We start from the raw sequence: 24202 nt of genomic DNA, 5'->3' as shown, positions 1-24202 counted from the left end.
CACGCTGAAGTGCATTGCTCTTGCTGTTAAAAATCACAACCACATCACTATGTGAAAGCCAAAAAAGCCTCCAAGCGCCCATCTGTGTGGCTCATATTGTGTGTCAGCAGTAAATAGAAGAGCTCTGCACTTAAACTCATCTCCAAATGGGTGGAAAGTTCAGGGATAAAATGGTAGGTACTGCTGCCTTACTTAGCAGCAGTACCTACCAGTAATGCAACCATTTGTGGATCTGCTAGTGTTTTCTCAACTCCTGTTCACAGTTGTCTGGGTTTCTCTGTGTATTAGGATTGCAACTCCTACTGACCGTATTACGCCCTACACCCCTGGGTGAGGGAACCAGTCAGTAGCAACATTTCCACTGACTTCAGTAGGCACTAGGTCAAACTTATCTCTTTGTGAAAATATCTCACTCCTCCCTGCAGCCCCAAACCCTATATGTCCCACATCTTCATTTCTTTCCTTGAAATCCTGCTCACTTGGTCATTCTTTGGTTGATGTTCTCCACCTTGATCTTCATAGCAGACGCCACATGCAAATACTAATGCTTACCAACACCTTATTAGCATATCATGAAGTGATAGACCACTGTAAACTTCACTGCACCGTTCCCCTTCCTTTCATTACCAATACCTTTCCAGTCTTGTCTGACTGAGACCAAAGGAGTGTCAGATCACATTCTCAAAATAATACATGTTGGAAAGTAGTACTACTTTATCACAAATTTCAATCCTTTAGGTAGATTACTGTGGCTCTGGTTTTTTTGTCTTCTGCCAACATCCCAGGCCAAAGCCTTCACAGTTCTTATTCTCAGGAAATTTTGCTTGTTTGTTTGTTTGTTTTCTCAGCCTATATGTGTACTTTATTCACTCTGACAAGCAGTGAAGAATGTTGGTAGCTTTCTTACACTGCAATTCATTTTCACTGCCTAAGTCCTTTCTGTCAGTATGAGACACAATACACTGGTTCCTTCTATTTCCTTCCTTTTTTTTTTTTTTTTTTTTTTTTTTCTCTGATCTCACCTAGTAAACAAATTGTCCCTTTAACCTCTGGCAAGGAACAGTCTTTCATGGAGCAGAGAATGGATCAGCTTTCCAAAAGTGGTTCAGCAGCGGTGATGCAGTGATTCTAGGTTATAGCCTTTTTTGAACTCTTGATCCATCATATCTGATGTGCTGTCTAGCACATTTTCAAACCAGTCTCTAACTGCACAGAAGCTACCTATGCATTTGGCCAGACAAATCACATGAGCAGATGTGAGGTGACCCAAACAAGGTACATAAATGATGTGTTTGGGATCAGATTCAGTTGCCCGCTGTGCTAAATACCACATAGACACTAATTGAAAAGACAGTACACACTCCAAGAAGCTTCAGTACAGCAACTTAGGAAGGAAATCAGCACCTAGGAAGTAGGAAAAACACAAGACAAACAAAACATAAAACAGTGTTTGGAAACTAAGATAATTAAAGAATATTAAAGAAAGACCTTTGAAGATGCAAGGTCAAATAACCAAAGTTAGGAAACACAAAATATTAGACTGTTTCACTCTATCTTTTCTTGTGTGATGATGTGCTGGTTTTTTCAGCAGTAATATTTTGTCATTCAGGTAAAAGGTTGTTGACCTAAAGAGCAAGTACTTACTATTTTGCTTCTTTGTCCTGGTCACCGTGTGCTCTCAAAGTACACTTACTGCATGTCATTCAAACCTTTGCCATGAAAGAGGAATTATTCATTAATTTTGCCATCATATTTCTCACTGCAGGATCCACAGTTTCACAACAGCTGCAGCGGTCCATTATGATGACCCAGCAATGGTCTCTCATCTAGCCAAGTTCTTGGTAGCCCTTCTCATAGCATGTACAAAAAAGTCTCTGACACTTTTTGAAATGATGGTAAAAATCCATCATAGGTACTAAGACCCAGGGTGGGTCTTTCTGACATCTTTCTGACAGGGATTGATCCCTGGTCATGATTGCCCTGTGAGAGCTTGGTTCTGCCTACTGCTGAGGCAGGGGAATGTTCATGACCCTGGGAACACATCCTGCAATATAAAAGATTGTCAGTCTTCTATTGAAGATGGCTTTGGTGGAAGAGTGAAGTTGGTGTTCTGTGTCACAGATGACTGAGCAGTACAAAGGCCTACAAGATGGGAAAGCTGTCTGGTGTCAACAAGGAGAATCTTCAAGAAATTTAGAGCCACATCCAAAGACTCTTTCTTGAAGTAAAAGTTAGGCAGGACCTAAGCACAACCTCTAAATTCCATATGTTCTTTGTTTTTTAAATTGCAAAATTTCCCAAGTACCAAGAGTTGTGTCTTCTATCCCAGAACTGTCACAAATCAGCAGTTCTGAAAAGTTCATCACACATCTGACTCTCACAGTAGAGCAGGAACTGCTATCTGTCCCCACATCCTTTAAGAGGCACAGTCAGGAAAGTGTTGTAGTTTTATTCTGCCATCACCAAGATCTGTCTCCATCTGAAATGCCATTGTTCATTTCAAAATTTAGCTGAGAAATAAGTGCCTACTTTCAGATAGATAGCTAGATATAGATATAGATGATATAGATATAGATATAGATATAGATATAGATATAGATATAGATATAGATATAGATATAGATATATAGATATGGATTATATAGATATAGCCACAGATAGAGGGAGAAAGAGATTAGATAGATAGGTAGATAGATAGATAGATAGATAGATAGATAGATAGATAGATAGATAGATAGATAGATATGCCTGTGCTTTACTTCCCTTAGTAGGTTTACACCCCCTACCTCACACCTCTGAGGCTAATGTCCTTGTTCCTACGATGTGGAATGTTCTGAGGTAGAGGGACTTTCTTGTGTTGCAGCCCAGGGAAGAAACCATGATTCAGTGGGTCAAAGACTGAGAACACAAGAGATTATGGCTTTGTAGCCCACTCAGCCTTAAAATACTCCTACAGATCTCTTGAGAGCCACAATTTTTCAATTACTTGCATGATGACAAGTTTGGGGAGCATCTCAAAGGGATGATAAAAGGTGCAATCTTGAATAAAGGCCACAAATTAATAAAGGCTGTCAGATTTCAAGACAGGGGAGAGATGACCTATGTTTTTCCAAATAAAAGGTCAGCAGAAATTTTTAGCATGGGAAGAACACCATGTTTTTCTCCATATTCCTTCTTAGAAATGGCAGTTTATTTTCTGCATAAATATGTGTGTGTATATAAAGTCACCCAACAAAGTCACTGTACACACAATATAGAAAATTTCTATGGTGTTTGGCAAAGTTGAAAGTTACTCAAAGGAAGATCGTATTATGGGAAATACCAGGCAACCACAGTAACAGGCAGGGTGACCGATCCAGCCTACAACAAAACACATGGCTAGGGATCATCATCTGCACTGGCAGATTTTCTGTTTCACATTACCGACCACATATTTCAGCAAGGAGCTAGTGCAAAAATGTAAGTGTGGGAAAGGGGAATATGGAGCAGAAAATCAGCTCTTTAGAAAATATATAGTACTGCTATCTGCAAGAATGTATGGGCCAGCAATTTGGTTTCCAAAAAGAAAGGAGCAATTTTTCCTGAACTTAGCTGGACAGGATCTCAAAAATGGGAACAAGTAATGTGAAATGGTTAGGTTTGCCCATGAGCCTTACAACCTTTCTTCTCATTTAGCCCTATGACCTTTATTCCTTTCTCATCTAGTCCTATGACACAACAGGTGAAAGACCCCTTATAGTAAGTGGGAGGGGGCAGAGAAGGCTTAAACTCAGGCACTTGCAAGATGATAAGAGCAAGCTGAAATCCTATATAGAAGGTATGCAGATAAGCTATTAAGTATCAAACTGGCAGCTGTGGAGAGGGGTGTGCTTGCTAGGAGAGCCACTGTTTCCACCAGGTTAGCTCAAGGAGGCAAGGTTGGTCTATCAGGGACATGTTATAGCTTATGGCTGCTTGCAAAGCCTGCAGTGGCTTAATTGCTCACGGTTTAGAGGAAAACATGTTTAGGGTTCTATTGTCACACAGAGATGGCCTCCTGCTCCAAAACTGCAGGTAAGTGTTGTGTTGCTTAAGGTCTCCAAGCTGGGCTGCATAATTTCTTTATAGAATTTCCCCAGATGGAAGTACCACACACAAGTGTAGTTATAGCAATTCTTTCTGGTATAATTTGTCTTTTGGGTAAGATTTTTGAGAGCTGCAAGTGTTCTTCCTCAATGCTTGAAAGGTATATTTTATTTATTTCACCAAAGAAATATAGTAGCTTTAAAATTCTGCTACAAAAAATCAGACTATTCTACACATAGAAAATTTGGCCTCTGCTCTCAGAGATGTGCTGTATACAAACACACAACAGTCTTTGAATAAGTAACATCTGTAATGTTATATTTACTCTGATTAATGAAGAGAAAAGTGTTAGATCTCCCGAGTCCTTAAATGCTGTGCTGCAATTATGCTACAGCTGATCTTTATTGTTTGAGCTGATTATTCTTCTCATTTTCTCATGATTGTCTGAATTTGCTTCTTTAAAAATTAGGTCTTGCTATTAGCAACTATTATTAATTACCCTTCTGGAAAGCCTGTGTCTGCAGCAGAAGTGTTGCACTTACAAGTTCGGATTTATCCAGCTTTGGTTTATATTGTTTGTTGCTGCCATTTCTCTGCAAGCTCCAGGGATTATCTGAAAGGTAGTGCAATTATCAATAATACTTCAGAATTTGTTATGTGTAATGCTGAGGTTTGGAGATAGATGAATAAAAGCAAACCATTTAAAATGCAAATGTTGTCAAAAACAGGCAGAAAGTTGTACCAGACCCAAATGTTTGGCCTAAAAACTCAAGACTTCCTTAAAGGAAATAAATTAATATTGCAGAGAACTGAATCTGATTAGGATGAAAAAAATCATTAATAAATTCTAAGATATTTATCTACTGAGAAGGGCATAAGAGATGTTTCAAGGCATGTACTTCCTCACTACACTTTTGAAAAACCTACCCCAAACATCTGACAGAACAGGGAGATCTGGTATCATAGGCTTTGCTACAAATATTGATGGCATACTAAAGCTGCTGTAAAAAAGAAGTAGCAGGAGCTCTAGAAGTACCCCAGGTCCCAACAGTGAATCCAGAAGCTGGCATTAGGCCCTGGGACTTCTTTCCCAAGAGCACAGAAGAGAAGGCACAAGCACAGAAGGACATTCCCTCCTTCAGTGGAGCCTGCATCCTGGGACAGGACTGCGGTCCATTGGGGACCAACTAATTACACCACATACTCCTTCTCCCTGTGTGAGGGTTTCCTCTAGGAAAAAAAAAAAGTAAATTTTGTACAGCCTAGTCTCTCAAACTGTTTGGGATCCCTAGTTCCTAGTCCTTGTTCTTTTGATTTCCTTTGTGTTAGCGTTTGGAGTCTGGCAGCAGCCAAATAAAATGTTTCTGTGATTAGGCAGTTACTGGACAGAGCTTCTCTGGGGGAGAGATACACTGGCTCTGCTAGAGTAAAGCCTGAGATACCATTTCTGAGATTCAGACAAGCCTTGTGTGAGGGGCAGAAGGGACTTTAAAATTACACCATAGGAAATACAACAGGAGAGAGAAGCAGTAGTGTTCTCTTACCTATATTGTTGTGTTACTTCAAAGGCAAGGAAGAAAGATGCAAAACTAGTGAATGATTAGAGCACAGAAAAGTTTAGTGTAGATATATTAAGTGAAGCAGATGAATGCAAGAGGAATTAGATGTTTTATACAAAACATCAAAAAGAAGACCCATGAAAAAAACAGCTCTTTCAAGGAAATAAATTCTGTTTAACAGGAACTACCTCCTTGTTGAAATGTCTGTCCCATTAAGTCATCAGTCTGTGTGGTAAAGCCAAATCACATGAATGTTAACAGACTAACAGACTAAACAAAACTATCTGTGACGAAATAAAGGATAACTAGGCCACCACAACGTTAATGCAAGAGACAAATTCAAAGTTGTGAAGGTATTTGAAATACAGCAGAATGCACGTTTTCTTAATCCAAGTATCTAATAAGCACTGAAAGAATGAAGCATACGATTGGAAACACATGCCCAAACAATGTGTGACTGCAAGGGGAGGTATGGTGTAAAGACCGGCTGTGTTTCCAATACCCCTGGAGGGAACTGACACCATGCAAAGGTGTTGGCACCAGTTTCCAATAGGAAAATGCAGCTGGAGGATGAAGCTCTGTTAATGAAACAAAGGTTTTACTAAGTCTCTTAATTGACTCTACACTGGTATATTCTATAGCAGGTTGTCTTCTGACACTGCATAGAAATGGATAAAAAGTGAATGCCAAATAGACAGTGGAGCTGAATGTGATGTGATCACAGCAAGCACTGTGCCTAAATTCAAAGATCTGCACATTTCAAATAGCAAAATCAAAATGAGTCCATTTGGCAAAGTTGTTCTGGCCTGCCTGCTAACAGATAGAAGTGCTTGAAAATGCAGAATAGAAAGTCCCAAGTGTGCTTGATTGAAGAGCAGTCTGCAAACACAGATGATCAAATTGAGTAGATAACCTATGGAATTGAATTCTAGACTTCCCTTCAAATAATGCCTTGGGACATGGAAGAATACAGGATGCAATAAAGGCATGTAGCAAATTTTATATGTCTGAGGCAATTTCAAAGAGGGTGGGAAAAAAATCAGCATACTAAAGTTAAAATTAATAGTTGCTCCCAGGTGATCCCATAGAAAAAGTAATGTAAGATGCAGTCAACAGAGAATGACAAGACAGCAAAACAATTAATTGTCACAAAAGTGGTTCTTTTCTATGTGTACTTTATTAAGAAAGAATCTTGTTAATAGCATTTGCCATTTTTTTCTTTTTATATATTTTGTTGGCAAAGATATCTGAATTTTTCTGACAGACTCTGAATGCATTGATTTAATCCAGATTCTGATATAAAAAGCAAACTATTTGAGTGTAGCATTTATTTAATAAGCTGAAAGCCAGATAACTAATAGATCAACAGAAAAGACAGTCCTCACCTAAGGGAGAACTATCACATCTCCTTCAGCAGTTCTCCTATGAGTCACCACTGCTCATTAATTTTATCAATATTTTCAGGGGAGGAATTTCTGGGAAAGAATGTGAATTTCTTTAGACATAAATGTATTTCAATGACTTGTAATTTCTACAAAATTACCTGAATCACATGGTAAATGGTTCCACATCTGCTTCCACATTTGACTTTATCACAGCATGTGGATCTGGAGTAGCATGTGGTTGAAAGGCTGAAACCTTTGAAAGATTGAGAATAACTGAACATTAATTCCCAAGATGATGTGGTAGCTCACAGTGGTAACTCAAATGGTGGTCATGAGCGGAGAGGATTTTTAACAATCTGTAGCATAAATCCATCATTAGAATGCAGTCTTCACTTCGAAAAAGTTGCAGGCTTATTGGAAGACTATTCAGAAAAGTGGTAGAATAACTATCCAGATTCAAGGTACAATTTAAAATTTATTTTAGTCCATCTATGTACCTTCACTTCTAATTTGTCATCACTGAATGTTGCATTAAAGAGCTCCATGGTGGCATAAAATGACATGTGATAACTGAAATCTCTAGGGAATGTAAAGCCACCAGAAAAAAACTGACATAAAATATAGTGATGCCAACAAATCCCTAAGCTATTGACTAAGGGCTATGGGTTGTAGCTATCCTTTGCTAAATCAATTGCTTAATGTCGTAGGCTTTCCAAAGCATGGTATCAAACCGGATGCAGAGGTAAAAATGCCATAATTGGTTATCTGTCAAGTTGCAAACAGCCAAAAAGACATTAAAGTGACCAAGATGATCATGTTAAAAAATGAGAATCAATGCACTACATAAGAAGAAATTTTGTAAAATCATCCCGTGAGTATCATCCTCTGCAACTTGTGGTAGAAGGTTAAAGACTTTGGGGATTTGAGAAGAAAACAAGAGGGATGGCTAGATGAATATCCATACCAACTTTTTAGAGGCTCTTCCCCACTTACAAGTTATGAAGATTGTTCTCAGGACTTAGGTTCTGGTCTGAAGTTGAACTTTTGCTTCAGTGGAAGAATTAAATATAGTAATAGGAGGGAAGTTGCATGAAGAGTGTGTCTTGTTCATGGGTAAGGGGAATCAGAACAGCAAGAAGGTTTTAGTACAATGACTCCAAGGAAGACATACAAACAGCATACAAATATGTTTCCCATTGCAAATATGATACAATAAACAACAAAGTTTGTATTCTTTTACAGAAGTGGTAAGGTGTATGGATAGCACAGAAAGAAAGAGGAATGGTTTTTAGTGAGAAGATAGTCATCAGCACTAGCACGTGATGGGAGTAGTCATGTGAACAGCGGAAGGAAGGAGGGAATACCAACTTGGTAATTATAACGTACAACCAACTGGTCTCAAAAGCATATGGATTGATGTACTACCTAACAAAGACCAGGGTGCTGACAGGTGCGTGTCAAAAACTGCCAAATTAACCCCTGACTGGGATGCTCTACCTCTTAAACATTTGTCTGCAATATCTAGGCAGACAAATATCTGGACAAACTCAGTTCAACATGGATGCAACTTTATCTCATGCAGCTAGCAATAAACCGTCACTGATATTTTCTAAAAATTGCAGCTATATCCACATCTTGAAAAGCATGATATCCAGCATGGAAAAAAAAAATTTGGATCTTTTTATGATGTATTAATTTTTAGGCTGAAAACTGGTGGGAGGCTGGAGGCTGGAAATACAATATATATCTACATGGAGGGCAAGTTTCTGATGCCAGAACAGTCCTCAGAGTGAGTGAAATGAAGGTAAAAATCTGAAATAAAAAAATCCCTATACAACATGCAGAGAGAACTGTATTACATAGCAATTAGCCTGCATTACATGTTACAAAACCCAGGAAGCTGACAAGGGAATCTACAGACAACAGGAAAAATACAAGAGTAATATGCAGTAAAAGGGGTAAAAAGCAGTAAAAATTCTAAAATATAGCAAAACCAAAAAAAATCCTCTCAACAGTGTCAATCTAATATTAGGTAGAAGAGAAAAATCAGTGTTTTAATCTTGAGTTTAAAATCAGAGTGAGGTAATTTTAACAAAAGATGGAAATAAAGCACTTTTTTAAAGATTATTAACTAAAGAAGATATTAAACAATGCCTACTGGGTCAGAGAAATAATCAGTGAATTTGGAAATTCTTTTAAAAATAAAATAAAATAACAGTGAAACTGACAAAATATTAATTTAATAGCTTGCGTTCCTCTCCCAAATATTTTAATCAGCATAGTTTTTTATGAAAAAATATGTCTTGGCATTGCATGTCTGATTTATTTTAATAAGATTATTGAGTTAGTTTGTAAATGCCCCAGCCTAGGTTTTTGTAAGGAATTTACCCCTAGACATTCTAATCTTAACATATATGTTATATATATAACATTATATTATATATTATTAATATAACATTATTTGTTATCCCTACAGTATCCTCAATCAGTAGGTGCCAGCAACTATTTAAAGCAAGTTCAAAATGGGCTAATTGGAAGAGCACAAAAGCATATCAGTGGTATAGACATCATCATGAAATAGGATTATGGCTAACATGATTCTGCTCAGACTGGAACGTTCAGCACTACTGACTGTTGTAATCAGGTGGTCAGAAATATGTACATACTTAATGTTAATCAAATTTGTGTCGAAGATGCACTTGCCATATTTTGTATGTGGCACCAGCACACATACACAGCTACCACCATGTCCATGGAAGACTGTTCATAGAGCAGAACTATCAGATAGCCTGTATCTTATTATTAGTCCCTTTTTTTTCTCTAGTAAATCTCTTTTTCTGGGTCTTAGGTCAGTCCTGCAGCTAAGGTGCATGAATGTCACAGAGAAATTTGAGCTGACAAAAAAAAAGAACCTATTCTAAACATTGCAAAACACAAAATAAGACATTTAGAAACCCAGTCCTGACATATTGAGACACACATCCGAGAAGATAGATGTGGAGAAAAGCAGTGATATAGTGAAGAAATGTGTGAACATGCAGACCTATGTCAGTGCTGCAAAACTGCATTTGAGCTACTGCAGTTCTTGGTTGCTTGGACAAGAAATACTAAATAGAAATAAAAAGACAGGCTGCTGATGGAACAAATTCAAAATACCCTGATACTGTGTAGGTGGTTATGGCCTTCATGCTTTGAGAGAAGAGGCTGTAAAATTGGTGACATTGTAAGAGAAAGCCTCACTCAGAGCTCAGTAACTGAAGAAAGTGCCACACACAAATTTCAGGTTTGGTTAGGTTGTCAGAGCAAAGATAGATAGGTACTTTACTACCATATGTAAATTTATTTAATGGAAGGTTCTGGATAATAAAGTACAGTAAAGCAACTGAGAAGAACAGAAGGATAAATTCCTGAACAATTTTTATTAGAAATAAAGAAACATGGAGGTTTATTATTTTTCTAGTCTATTCTGTTTGTTTAACCAATGAATCATAGCTAATATATACTATCAATATTCTCCATAAGCTGATAAGTCAGTTCACATCAAGCACCTGTTTTGAGAGTCAAATATATCATACTGCACTCAGTAAAAATTAACTGAAGAAATCTAATGGTGTGTGATTAAACCTTAGATTCCTCTAGATTTAACCTATCAGTTTATAAAAGTTTAACAAGTCTAGGAAATAACTAAAACTAATGAATTTATACTGAATTAAACTAATGAATATCACTTACAATATGATGATGTAACAGCAAATCTGATTTCTGCTGGTGTGCCAGATTACAGGAGAGAGCAAGTATCATCTCTTGGTGGAGGGGTGGTTATGACAAACTGAAACGACATGCACACAGATGCTCTAATTTACTGCCACTATTTCAAGGAAAGGCTGTTGTGAGAATTATGCTCCTGCATAAAAAAGTGATTGGGGCTATGAGGGTAGATGATTTTGCCCTTGGTGGAGTTCTATCCCAGTGATATGTTGTTGCCATAGCACCATGAAGCCGTGCATTCCAGTGTAGAAATGTCACTCTAATTGCATGGTGTGGCTTTGAGAAGTTTAAAGTCAGACCTTGGAATATCTTCCTTTTGGCTAAAGAATGAGGCTGTCACTGAAGACAAAGTAAACACAAAAATTGGCCTTGGCTGTAGGAATTGCTTAAGATTCTGGTGATATGGCTGATCATCACTTGCTCCAAATCTCTGGTAACTGCCCCTTTGTGATGTTAAGTGCAATTTGGGTTTGCCTGGGGAATGTTGATTTGGGGAATACCCTCTGGGACAATGCCAGGGAAATCAGCACTGGGAGCCAGCATGGAGACTGCCAGCATCTCTGATTCCTGCATCTGGATCTGGAGAACCCACAGCAAACTCCCACAAGTAAACATGGCTTTTTTTTTTTTTTCCCTGTGGAACAGTATCAGAAAATAGAGGTTACAATGTCCTTTATCCTATCATTTTACAAATGCTTGCACACAGCCCTTGAGGTACAAGTGGCAACTGGAATATAATACAAAAAATCAGTAGATGGGTCAGACACATGGATAGTGACTGACCTAATGACATCATTTTGGTGACTGACCAAAAGAAAGGAATCATAATTAGTGATGCTACAGCTTTTTTTTTTTTTTTTTTTTTTTTTTGTGGACCTGGTGTCACAATCTGAAGTTAGATTAGATTAAATGGGGACACAGAGATGCAGGAATAGCTGTCTCCTTACCATCAACACACGATTCAGTTGCTCAATGCTTCAGTACAGCTCTTTTGTAAAAACCTGCCTTTGTGACCCAAATGACACGCAGGATTTCAGGTGGGAAGCTGTGACAGCCAAAACAGAGGAAGGGGGGCATATAAGGTTATGTAGCCTCTGTTTTCTTGTACCTCGAGCCAGAGTTAATGCACTGCTTGGGGCTGAGAATGGCTCAGACATTCAAACTTGTCCATTTGCCTAAATCCATATCTCTGTTAAAAGAGGAGCAGTTTTACAACGTCATTCAGAGCCAAACCAGCACCTGTCAACAGGCTGAGTGCTCTCCTGCCTCCAGAATACACCTCACTCCACATTTCAGGCAGCTGAAATGGGAGCAAAAACACCCTTTTTTTCCTCCCTTCTCTTTCCTGCATGATTTTTGCTTTGTTTTTAATTGTGAGAGGAGACAGGATTGGGCTACTACACAGATACACTATAGTAAATAAGACCATTTTGAGTTTGGATTAAAATTTACTTCATTTCTGGAAAGTGATTTTGGAACCTATGACTCAGTGTCTCCACATTAGAGAAAATGTCCATCCCCAAGGTACACAGGCTTGAGTAAATGTTAGAATAATTGTAGGATAATTCCCATGAGTAATTGATATTAATTGTGTGGATTTAGTAGTTGCTTTATTTGTTCTGAAACTCATCTTTGATCCTGCACTGCAACAGAAGTAAGCAAATTTCTCCTATGTAAGCAAAAATGTATTTTGGGACAAGTTAGGAACTTCAGAATTTGCTGCCAGGCAAGCAAGACAAAGATAATAAAATGTTTATTTAATACAAATTTAGCAAGGTGAAATCAAACTATTGAGAAAACTGGCTGACTAGACTGATAGGGTCTTTTCTCTTAAATAAGAAATGGAGAGTACCCATCCCTGTGCAAAGTAAGGTCTCTCTGTAAGGAGTGAGGATGTGGGATTCTCAGGCTGCGATTTTTGGTGGCAGTGCAGGACCCACATACACACAGCTTCTGGAGACTGTACATAGAAGATGCCTCTAATGTAACCCTGTAATACTGCTTGGGAAGAATGTGATGAAATTACAATATTTTAACACTGAAAACACAGCTTCAGAAGAGCATGTAAAGTAGTTCAGCTTACAAATATCGATCAGAGAGGCTTTCTTGTAAAAATTCTGGTGGCTTAGTTTTGAGGTGTACCCGGGTACTAGGGATTGATGGTTCCCAAAACGGCCTCAAACTGCTTGCCTTCCCCAGAGATGCCTCTGCTAACAGCGAGTTTGAGAAGTCAGCCTCCTTTCCGTTCTGCCAAATTGATTTCCTTATTAATCAAAAAATCTCATCTTCCTCTGGCTTCAGATTATTTTTTTTTCTTGAAACGTTTTATGACTACCCGAAGAAAAAAAAAAAAAAAAGAAAATAAAGGAAAAAGGAGAATAAAATAGAAGAAAACCAGAATTACTTCAAGGTGATCTTCCAATGACGTCTTGCTCCTTTTGACGGTTCTTGTCAACTACGAACTTTCGCCCCGTCTCTCTCTCTCTCCTCGAGCAGCTTCTGATCTCAGAAATGTATTTTATTCATTTGATGAATGAAGCGATCAATTTTTCTTTCGACCAAGCATTTTTGGTTTAGAATAAATTGGCTAAGCGTTTTCCTCCCTCCCTGTTAGAGTGTTTGCTTTGTTTCCTCCTCCTCCTCCCCCAAGGTAAATCTAGACCGCTGTAATGGCATCTATATATACAATTCGTGTCATTCAAATAAGACGTTTTATCAAGCATCCTTAAATCTGCAGTCAGCCTCATTTAACCTCTAAAATTACGCTTAACAGGCGACCTTCATTAGCCAAATTGGAAGGAACGTGCGGTATGTGTTAAGCAGCGTCGTTTCCTCGCTAGTGACCCCCCTCCGCAGCTGACGGGGAGGGGGTGTCGATCGCCGGGGCGGGATAAATGTGGGAGCAGCTACACCCCACGTCCCTCCCTGCCTGGGCACACGGGTGTCCGTGGGCACGGAGCTTCGCGGGGAGGTTTGCAAACAGCCTCAGGTTTGCTTGGGCCGTTTTCCGGCTCCTTCTCGGAGGGAGAGGGATACAGGATTCCTACCGCCCGATCGCATTATTTATCTGGTACCTTGCGAGCGGGCAGAGCTTGCCGAGAGAGCTCTCGCCGCCGCAGCTCCCGGGTTGCCTGTCCCAGAGGACACCAATTAAAGGCACTAATTGGACAGCGATACATCAAAGTCTGTCGCTGAGGCCGGCTCCTTGGAGCTCTGGGGGTCCTGTAGGCAGGCTTTTGTTTTAGGCACTGCTCCAGCTTCCCGAGTCGGGCTGCGCACCCGCACGGCTGCTCTGGCCCGCTCTGCTGCCCAAAACCCTCGCGTTTCCCCAGCCCAGTAGTGCCCGTGGGTGGGTGAGCCCCACGCTGCCCTTTCCGTAGGAAAAACTACATTGATGCGGGGCTCCCGGTTCACTGGGAGGACGTCTCACCTCGTGCTGACCCACCTGTGCTGACCCTCGCACACTCCCACCCATGAAACTCACTCCTCTCTGCGGTCAGACTCTCAGGGTGGTGGCTCCCAGGGGCTCTTCGGTGAGCCCCTCGTCCCCAGCAGTGAGACGGGGCCGGAGGACCTGCGCTGCCCAGCGGAACTCGGAGCTCCCACCTTCACAGTCCCTTGGACAGAGGACGTGGGGCCGGGTTCTACCCCATCATACCCCAGGTTTTCCCTTCGCACTGAATTCCTTGTGCGCTGGGGTAAGCTTCTTTCGGGCAGCAGGTGTTTCTCCGAGTACGGGATCACCCCTCGGGTCTGGGCAGGATCCTGCAAGAGCCCCAGACAGGGCTTCAGTGCCAGGGGGGATGAAGGATCTAGGTACATGGGAAGTGTTTGGAAAAGGATGAGAAGCGGAAGGAGGCAGTTATACACCGGGACCCTGGTCTCTTCCTTGCTTTCCAACTCTTTTTCGAGAAATAAAACAATTCTCACCGTCACCAAAGTGGCTTATTTCAACTTTTGTAGAGGCTTTATTAACCCTGAGTTATTCGGGACCTCGGGTTTTCCCAGGCAAGGCTGGGAAAGAGCACCAAGCAGAAAGAGTCGGCGCTTCCAGGAGCGGTGCAACGATTCTTTGCCGGCTTCATCCCGAGGCGGGCGAGCACCGCGCCACAGGGAGGCTGGCTGTGTGCAGGGCTGAGCCGGAGCATTCGCAGGGCTCGGCGTAAAACAGGACTGCTGGTACACATACATTTATATATCTCGATAGGAGCCACTCAGAGGCAGAAAATGACAGGTTGTCCCCGCAGGAGAGCTTGGCATCCCCGGGCTGAGCAGCGGCGCGGTTTGCTTATTCTTGCGTGTTTAAAAGCCGCTTTTTAACGTGTTATTTCTGCGGCCATCGCCCTCACGAGCAACGCGTGGCCCCGCAGAGACTAGACTGGGTGTCCACGGAAAAAGTGCGGGTGGTTGCGCTGAAGAGCATAGGAGCCGATACGGCAGGGATGGAGTTTGGTGATGGTCCCCTTTATCCCCCACCTGCAGCTCCGTTCCTTTCCTCCGGCCGGGGAGGATGTGTCGGGAAGAGCGAGGAAGTGTTTGATCGTTTACTGTCCACGGAGGCATTTGTTTTTCATTTTGCAAACTATTCTCTTTAAGTAATTGTTCCTGCTAAGAGTGTATACCTTTCACTGGGCTTCACCGCGCTATAAATAATCTCGATGAAGATGCAAGGATATGACTTTCACAAGATTGGACAATTGATTAAATCTGTGACCTGCAATTGCGAATAATCTTGGAAGGCTATTTAAACAGATGAAGGCCTAAATTGTCTTGCTTGTATCTGAATTAATTTCTCATTCATCATCATTATGGAGTGATTGGTTCTATTCAGGCTTTTCAGCCTGCTGGAACGAAACTGGATTTAAATGAGACTGTAACACAATTTAAATGCTCCCCAGATTTAACGAGGCCAATCGAGCAGCTGCAATAAACACAAATATTTTTCTAAACAGCCTTGTTTTAAATAATTACTTAATACTTTCATGTGATGTTCTTAAGTGGCAATTTCTGTCTCTGAAGTCCCAGGCACTCCTTTGCAGAGAGGGCAGCAAGGAAAATCACTTTATGTGTTTGCTCTGCGTGTATATGTACGTGAAATATACCGATTGAAATTCTTTAAAGTGAGGTTTGTAAATATTAGTGTAAATCTGCACTACATTCTTGGTCGTAGATACACTCAGTGTAAGTGATAAAAAAAATTTTAATTTTTTTTTTTTAAGTGGGGTGGGAGCAAAGGGTGTATTGGAGGCCAGTGGTTGTGATCTATTTGTTTTCTTGGTAGAAGATCTTGAACTAACTATTTATTCTTCCTCCTACCTAAGAGAGAGAGAGAAGAAAAACTTCCTACAACGGGGACCAGTTTCGGCGGGGACCTACCCTAACCTACCATAATCGCATCCCTGCCGCAGTACCAGCTCTCCAGAGTCAGGACAGGACACTGCCGCCCTTCAAAATGAGAAGTGAGAAGATCTGAATGAAGCAGTACGGGGCTCCGGGTAGAAGGATGAAGCAAAAGGCGTGTGGGGCTGGTTTCTCTCCCCCTTTACATCCACCCAGGAACCTGATGCGCATAAATGAAGCCATTTGTGTTAAAGAGACTTCAGCTCATCCTGACGTGGGCTTTACCCCAGGGTGACACTATTGTAAGAGGCAGGACAGCGAGCCTTGGGGTGACATATGGTGGAGAGTGCTTTCAGGGGCTAAACTCGGTACTAAAATAAAGTATCCAGGCGAGCAGGAGAATAATAGAAAACAAAAGATCTTTCAGATAGACAAGCCAAAAAGCCAAAGGAGCCGCATGCTTTTCTGCAGGTGCTGGCAAACGACCGAACAACCCAGCAGAAAACGTGAAATATGGAGAGACGGTTTGCCAATTATTTAGGCGCTGAGGTAAAGCATACTGCTGGAAAAGCAGATCCGATCCAGTTTAATCATACAACCTTAATAAAAACATATAGTCTGAGACGGGAAAGTAAGCGTCAGTCTTGTTGCTATTTCACTTAATGGTACAGGAGGTGACAGATAAAAGACAACAAAGATGGGCTGAGTGATTTGATAGTAAAGGACCAATTTAATGCGCGAGTTACAGCGCTGCTCCCCAGGATCGTTTAGGCTTAACCCGTTCTCTAGAGCTCATCTTCTTCCTCTTCTGGTCCTTTTTTTATTAGTAGTATTATTATTCAGTTGTTTAAAATGAGCATTATCCCAAACATATGCAGTGCAATCAGCTCGGTCACACTTACAAGAACACGCTTTAATAAGGCAATCAATCAAACGCTAACAAGGCGGGGGGTGGGGGGGGGCGGTTTGGAGGGACCGCCTTTAGGAGCTAAATTTGGCTGGCCAGGGAGCGAACCCGATGTAGCACATGGGGCACCCCGAAGATAACTCCACTCCCGCTAGTGACAAGAGGCCAGGTGCCCATCGCCGGCTCCCCCGGGCCCTCACCCCGGTTCCTCGAAGGGTCTCATCCCCGACCAGGGCGAGGCCGTGGAAACCTGCCTGCTTGGTGGCAGTGGCTCGGGGCCAAAGGCAGCACCTGCTGCCGGCTGGGTGCCCTGTGCGTGCCCTCGCCGCCGTCAATGCCCCACGCGTGCCCGGAGCCAACACCCCACGTGGGGCCGGGGACACCACCACCGGAGGCGAAGGTGTTAACGGCATCGGCCCCACGCAGCAAATGGAAAATTTCATTATGAAGTAATGAGTAATTCCTCCCACTGAGATGTATTGTTATATCTTCCACTTCAATTTAGGAGCACAGCGGCTCAATTACCTAGAAAATACAGTCAATTAAAGGCTGCTGATTGGACACGAGGACGGATCATCGATCTTGTACTTTCCAATATCGCTCCAGACACCTCATTTTCCCTCCCCTATTAACTGAAAATACTCTTGGCATTACCGCGACCCGCAGCCTATTTACCTGTCGCAGGCAATCTCTGCCCTGTGACCGAGCCGCGGAGAAAATCACAGGCACCCTTTGCCGCGCCATCCTCCGAGAGTGGGAGATCGGGAGGGCGGCTCCGGAGCCGCGGGGACAGCGGGGACCGCGCCGGCGGCTGGCGCTCCCTGTTCCTGCCTCCCGCTCCCCGTTTGCTAAGGGGGGATGTCTCAGTCACGGGTGGCAGTGGTAATCAGAGGCTTAAATGTTCTTTTTCTCTCACACGCATCTGGACACATAAAATATTTGTGCACCAGCCGATGGCGTTTTCTGAACTGGTCGTTTTGCAAGAGCAAACTGCTGCCGCGATCGCCGCAGCAGCCTCGGCCGCATCTTCGCCTGCGCTCTTCGGCCCAGCAAGTGTACCTGGCCGAGGAGTGTGGAGTCGTGGGCTATGTAAGAGACCCTGGTTTGGTGGATAGCGCTCATCTGCCGTCCTACCCCTCCCCCGACCTCTTCAGCGCTCCCTTCTTCCCGGGGTTGCTGGGGGAGTGATATCAAGCACTGGCTCCACAGCTCCTATTTTATCGAACTGGTTCTTCTGTCTGATTAAAGACGAAGTAAAAGAGGGGGAAAGACTTGCAAAGCTTTGCAAAGGGATGTTGTTCGGCTCTGCCCTTGGACGCTGCTTATAAATGTTATTTTGGAGGGGGGGGGGGGGTGGCAGGGAGGAAGAATCTATTTGTGAGTGTCCAAAAGGGCCATTGCTTTCCATGTCCATGAGGAAATCTCATTTTCAAAGGGTGGAATAATCTGGCGTTAATAATTTAAAGACTGTGACTTTGGATAGGGTTTTTAAAAGCTGTAATAAACAATATTTTTTATTGGAAAAAAATATGTCCTGGCACGCCCATGTCTCTTCCCTGCTCTCCTTCCGCTATAGGGGAACGCTGCTATGCATTCTCTCCTAAAGACAAAAAGTCTCCGGTGTGGCAATAAACCAGAGGCTTCTGAGCAATTTAGTACAAAGTAGATACAGAGGTGTCAACAAGTCTTTGTTCTGTCCAGCATTTATTTTCCTGCTTGTTGAACTGTAACTATTAGAAACTGCACGGTGAAATTCGTTTTAAGCAACATTTTAACCTTTTTTTCTTCCTTAACAAGCACGACTACAATATGGGCGAGAGGTTGTTAAAACGTGTCGTTATTATGGGTTTTGGTGTTGCTATTTTTGTTGCTATTAAGTTTTATTCCGACATGGTAACAAATTATAGCAGTGTATTCTTTGGGCTATTTTAAAACAGAATTAAATAAATAATGTCGGTTTTGAAAGAAACCACTACCCAGCTCCGTGCCCGTGTTTTTTTAAATTTAGGGTTACAGAAATCCAAGCAAAAGCAATTATGCTACCTTCTTCCGAATTACTTTCTGGATAGGAGACGGGTGGGTGACTTTGTGAAAGAAATACTCTTTAAGAAGGAAGAGTGATCAGTGTGAAGGACACACACAAATGCAAAGATCAGGGATGGAGAAAGAAACTGACAAATGTAATAATTACTTTAAAAATAAAATTTAAAAATTTATAAATAGAAGACACAGCAAGTAAAAGGCAATGAGAGAACTGGAGGCTGAAGCACAAAGGAAGGGAAATAGCCTTTGCTCCAATTTACAGACTGGTGCTTGTCTGAAGGAGTTGTGCTCCCTGTCACCTCTAATCTCTTCCCTTGGCGGCTTGTTAGCGTTTGGCACGGGGTCTTTGCTCGCAGAGCATTGTACATTCGATATTCAAAAACCCTCTTTACATATACATCACTTGCTAATTTCGTCCGTGTGTGCACATTTCAGCGACTGGTAATAGGACATTGTTATTTAAAGGACAAATAGCTCTGACCCATAAAGAGGCAGGAGCTCGTATTTTTCCCCTGCCAGTTCCAGTCTGTCTCTTAAAAATAAAAGTTGGAATGAAAGAGGAAATGAAATGCTGGATTTCTGCTCACAACGAAGGACGAGACAAGGGAGGGTAAAGAATGCAATTAAACTACGAAAGTAATGTACAGAATGACAGGTTTTCTTTATGGGAAATCATTGTTATTTTCCATAGAGACAACTGCATAAGACTGCCGAGTTGCAAACCGGAAACCTTTTGGGGTTTATTTCTGTTGTTTGCATGTTGTTTTTATTTTCTGAACATTGAGGGATTACATCTTTGCTTTCTTCATGCGCACGAGCCATTTCGTTATAAAGATAGTGTTTCAAGTATTTCAGATTTTCCTTCTCCGTCTCATAGGTTTGTGCATAAGGTTTGTTGTGATCCGCAGAACCCCCAGCCCTTGGGAAGAAGTCTATCCACGGAAAATAAAGTCCCAGCGCACATTTCTATAGGTGGCTGGCTGGACCATATTTCATTCGAGTTGATTTTCTTCCTCCTTCGTGCCTAAATTCCTTCTCAGAGATAAATCACTAGTAATTTCTTTCCTTCTTTCTTTTATCTCCCCCCCCCCCCCTTGGAATGTAAATCCTTTTAAGACTGAGCTAATTTTAGTCTCTTTTCTTCTTTTTTTTTTTTTTTTTTTTTGTTGGTTTTTTTTTTTTTTCTGTGGGTGTCCGCGGCTGAGGAGAGAATACGATTAAATAAACATGGGCTGTAGGTACATTAACTCGAAGAGAAGTCCGAGAAAGGAATGAGTATTTAATGACCCTGAGACAAAGGTTTATCTCGTTAAAGGTACTTCTTCTCTCTGGTCCATGGAAACTGAGGTGGCTTTGCTCAGCACAGAGGGCGTAAAAGTGAGAAAGGAGTCAGTCCTGGTTGTGGCCGAACAGGTAAAGTCTGATCCGGAGGGTCTCTGCGCCAGCCCGTTGGACTGGCCGCTGTGGCATGCCAGGCAGGAGCAGGGGTTGCCCCCGGTGCTGCTCAGTCCATGAGTTGGGGGGTAGAGAGAGGGATGTCTGAAGGCGCACAGCAGTTCTGGTCTCGGGTACGGGTGGGAGAGGACTCTGAAGGTGTCCAGAGGCCTCAGGGGAGTACTGAAGGGGGTGGCGGCAGAGGCCGATGTGGCGCCGATGCCCATGTGGGAGTAGTAGGGCAGGGGCAGGTGGGACGGGAATGGATACGGCAGGTTCCCGGTGGCTGCCGCGTGGCTCATCATGTACGTATAAAACGCCGGGTCGGCCGGGTGAGGCCAGGTCATGGCCAGGCGCTGCCGCTTGTCCTTCATCCTGCGGTTCTGGAACCAAACCTGCGGACAGAGGAGAGGCGAGAGCCGTCACCCGCCGCCGCCGCTCTCCGCCTGGCCGCCGGCCCCGGCCCTGCTCCCGGGGCGGTGCGGCGGACGTGGGTCTGCCGGAGAGCCGAGACCGGCGCCAGCTTTCCCTCCTAGAGGGACTTGTCATCACGTACAGAGGGATCAGTTAAGCCCCTATAAAAACCTACAGGGAGACCCAGAGGAGCAGCCCTTTCAGGGTGCTTGTTTTCCCTTTTTGCTTATTAGGGCTTGTCCTGCTGCCCCTCACCCCAAGTCCCTGGGTCCCAGCCAGCCGGGCGGCTCTGCCTCACTGCTGCCCTTTCGCATCCAGAACTACCTGAGATTGTTGCTATGGGGTTGATTTTCATGTGCAAATGTTTTAGAAAAGGCAAAGCAAAGCGAGATCGAAACAAGATCTGCTCCTGGATTTCTCTTCCCTCCTACCCAAGAGCTGAACGAAATTGGACTGAACCGAAGGGAGGATTAAAAATAATCTGCTAGGGAGAGGACAGATTAGCGGCGCTGGCCGGGATGGCTCCGGGAGCCGTGTCCCGTCTCCCGCATTGCTGCAGGGTGCGGGCAGGGCCAGGAAAGGGGCGGGAGGCGGGGGGAGCTGAGAGGGAGGGTTATGCTGGCGAAGTGCTTTCCCAAGTTTTGCAAGGAAGTTTGGCCATACAGATTTATATCGTGCTAATTGGAAACATGTCTGAGCTGCGTGTACCTTGATGGTGGTTTCTGGCAGATTTAGAGCAGCCGCCAGCTCACATCTCCGGGGTCTGGACACGTAATTCTCCCGGTAAAACTCCTTCTCCAGCCGGGCGATCTGCTCGCGGGTGAAGGCGGTGCGGTAGCGGCGCATCTGGTCGCTGGCGCTGCAGGCCAGCGAGCCCTGGGAGCCGCCGCTGCCTCCGCTGCCCTTGGGGTGATCCCCCCCGCCGCTGGGGCTGCCGGCCAACGCCTCGGAGCACGGCCCTGCGTGGGGAGCCCGGAGCAACGACACACGCTCGGAGGCGGGCGGGCACGGAGGGATGCTCGCAGTCCGCCTCCCCAGCAAACCCACTTAAGTCCCCCATTCCACCCCATTTCGCGTTTCCGTGCCCGGCCCTGTGTACTGAGGGTATTGGGGTACTGACATCCAAGAAGGACCGGGGAGGAGGGCAGCGAGAAAGGGGATGAAACACCGCCTAAGGGTTTGAGAGGGGCTTATTCACTCTGGCTGGGAGGTTACCTGTTCCCCATCCTCCCCTACACACACCCCCGCGCAATGGCGGTGTCTGTTCGCTGAGCCTCTTGCTGGCTTTCCGCGCCGGGAAACCGGAGCGCCGCAGCATCCCCCACCCTGAGTGTCTGGAAAAGGCAGGTGTGCCCGCCATGCATGCAGCACAGCTCCGCTGCTGCTTCCTCCAGGCCAGCAAGGACCCAGGAGTGGAGCAGCCAGCAGACAGGGACTGCTCTCTCTGCGGGGAAGGTGAGGCCTTAGGGATCTCCGCTCAGCCTTCAAAGAACGGAATGGGATCTTTTCAACGAGCCTCTAAGGGACGAGGGAGGAAAGACAGCGCTCTCTACGCTTCCCGGCTTCTTGAAGTGATTGAGGAATGGGGAGGGGGGAGAAGTGGGTTGTTGTCAGGGTAGGGACGTCTTTGCCAGGCTGGGAAGGTGGGAATAGGGAGTGGGGAGTGGGGGCAGGGGGAAAAGGGGCCTGTCCGCTGCCTTTGCTTTCAAATGCAACTCTCCCTCATTGTGCCCGAGACCAAAGGCAATTAATTCATTGGGACCATTTCCGAGCTGGCGCCACCGAGACATAGAAGTGACAAGGTAATTCGGACCTCTTTTTTTTTTTTTTTTTTTTTTTTTTTAACCCAATGTGCAAACAAGGCCCTCGCTACCGCACTTGGGGCTGGCATGAGTCGGCGAGAGATTTTACAATCTTTATGGGCGCTTCCGCACTCGCCCGGGCACATTTCACCCTGCAAAACCACAAACAGCTCTTGGCCAGAAAACCCGTTTGATCTTACCCACACACACACACATACAAAAAAACCCGCCGGTGTGGGGGATCGTAAGGGATTTCCTGAAGTATGCACTGTCTAGGCGATGGGGAAGAATAAAAATAAAATAGAGCAGATTGAAGAGGAGAGTGCGTGGTTTTCTTGGCCTAAAAGATCCTACGGGACAAGCTGCAAACCTGACGCATCTACGATGGGAAGCCTGGCTCCCCTCCAGGGACGCGGGGGCTGCCCGGTGTCGTGTCCTCTGACTCTCAAACAAGTCTCCCGGTGGCAGGGAGGTGAGCAATCAGTCAGGAAAGAGATCACACACGCGCAGACACACACACACCCGATTTCGTTGCCCCTCGCTTAGCTGGCGAGGGGAAAATCCCCTCCGGCAGCCCTCCCGCCCCACCAGTGCTGCCACCCAGCCCCGGAGCGGACGTGGGGCTGGAGGCATGGGAAGGAGTTGGGTACCTTTGCTGTGCTGGTACTCGGCGCTCCCCGTGGCGCAGTCCGGGGTGCAGCTCACCTCGATTTCCTCATAGAAATCCGACTCGGTGTCCGAGCTGCTCTGCTGCCCTTTGCTGGAGGGGAGCTCCGGGACGGGGGGCTGCTGTCCGGCCGAAAGCAGTGCTGCCGCCGCCGAGCGGCTCTCCGGCACCGTCCCTGTCCCTGGCAGCACCTCCACCTCCTCTTCGTCTTCTCCTCCGCCACCTCCTCCTCCTCCTCTCTCCCGGGACGACAAGGGGCCAGGTCTGGGGCTGATGCAGTTCCGATGGATCATCTTCTCCTGCGGCTCCGCAGCGGGGCTCCCCACTGCTTCGGACAAATTAGGCACCCTCTTGCCAACTAGAGCGCCAAGAGTAGTCCCCTCCAGAAACATCACCATCTCCTTCCTGGTTTCCATTGTGGTTTTGCTTAAGGGAGGGGAGAAAAAAAATCCAGATCTCTTCCCCCCCTCCCTCCTGCTCCCGCCCCAGCCTTGTACAAACCCAGGAACCCTCTCCTGCCAATGCAGAGGAGGCAGCGGTGAGATAGGGTGACCTTGTGATGCGAGCGCTACACTCTGCTGTGCTGCTCTGGGAGGGATCACCATTGCCCTCTTCTTTCTAAGCTGTCATCCTCAATGGTGCAGTCGTCACTACAGTACCACCGGTGACGCCACACATTGATTGCCAGTGGATAAATAGAAACGTCTGCTATTGGGAAGATGAAAGGAAGAGCCGGGGCGAATGGGCTAAATGCGTGATGCACCAGGTGTAGGAGCCTGAGATGGAGAGGAAAGTGTGAAAAAGAGATGCATATGGAG

General features: G+C 44.4%; 1 protein-coding gene and 1 long non-coding RNA gene across 2 annotated transcripts; one reads left to right on the top strand and one right to left on the bottom strand.

The window, feature by feature from the left end:
• Positions 1 to 209: 209 nt before the first annotated feature.
• LOC146768186 (uncharacterized) lies at positions 210 to 16748 on the top strand. Its single transcript, XR_014951813.1, has 2 exons — positions 210 to 4053; positions 16099 to 16748. It is a non-coding gene; the product is annotated as an uncharacterized LOC146768186 (long non-coding RNA).
• A 331-nt stretch (positions 16749 to 17079) lies between these two features.
• EVX1 (even-skipped homeobox 1) lies at positions 17080 to 23974 on the bottom strand. Its single transcript, XM_021538040.4, has 3 exons — positions 23368 to 23974; positions 21624 to 21874; positions 17080 to 20896 (listed from the first exon to the last, which is right to left on the bottom strand). The coding sequence occupies exons 1-3, from the start codon at positions 23798 to 23800 to the stop codon at positions 20369 to 20371; spliced, it is 1212 nt and encodes a 403-aa protein (XP_021393715.1). The 5' UTR covers positions 23801 to 23974; the 3' UTR covers positions 17080 to 20368.
• Positions 23975 to 24202: the final 228 nt, after the last annotated feature.

Source organism: Lonchura striata, chromosome 2 (assembly GCF_050655825.1).
Source record: "Lonchura striata isolate lonStrDom1 chromosome 2, ASM5065582v1, whole genome shotgun sequence".
In the NCBI taxonomy this organism is placed as follows: domain Eukaryota; kingdom Metazoa; phylum Chordata; class Aves; order Passeriformes; family Estrildidae; genus Lonchura; species Lonchura striata.
This window is presented reverse-complemented; position numbering and strand designations above follow the sequence as displayed.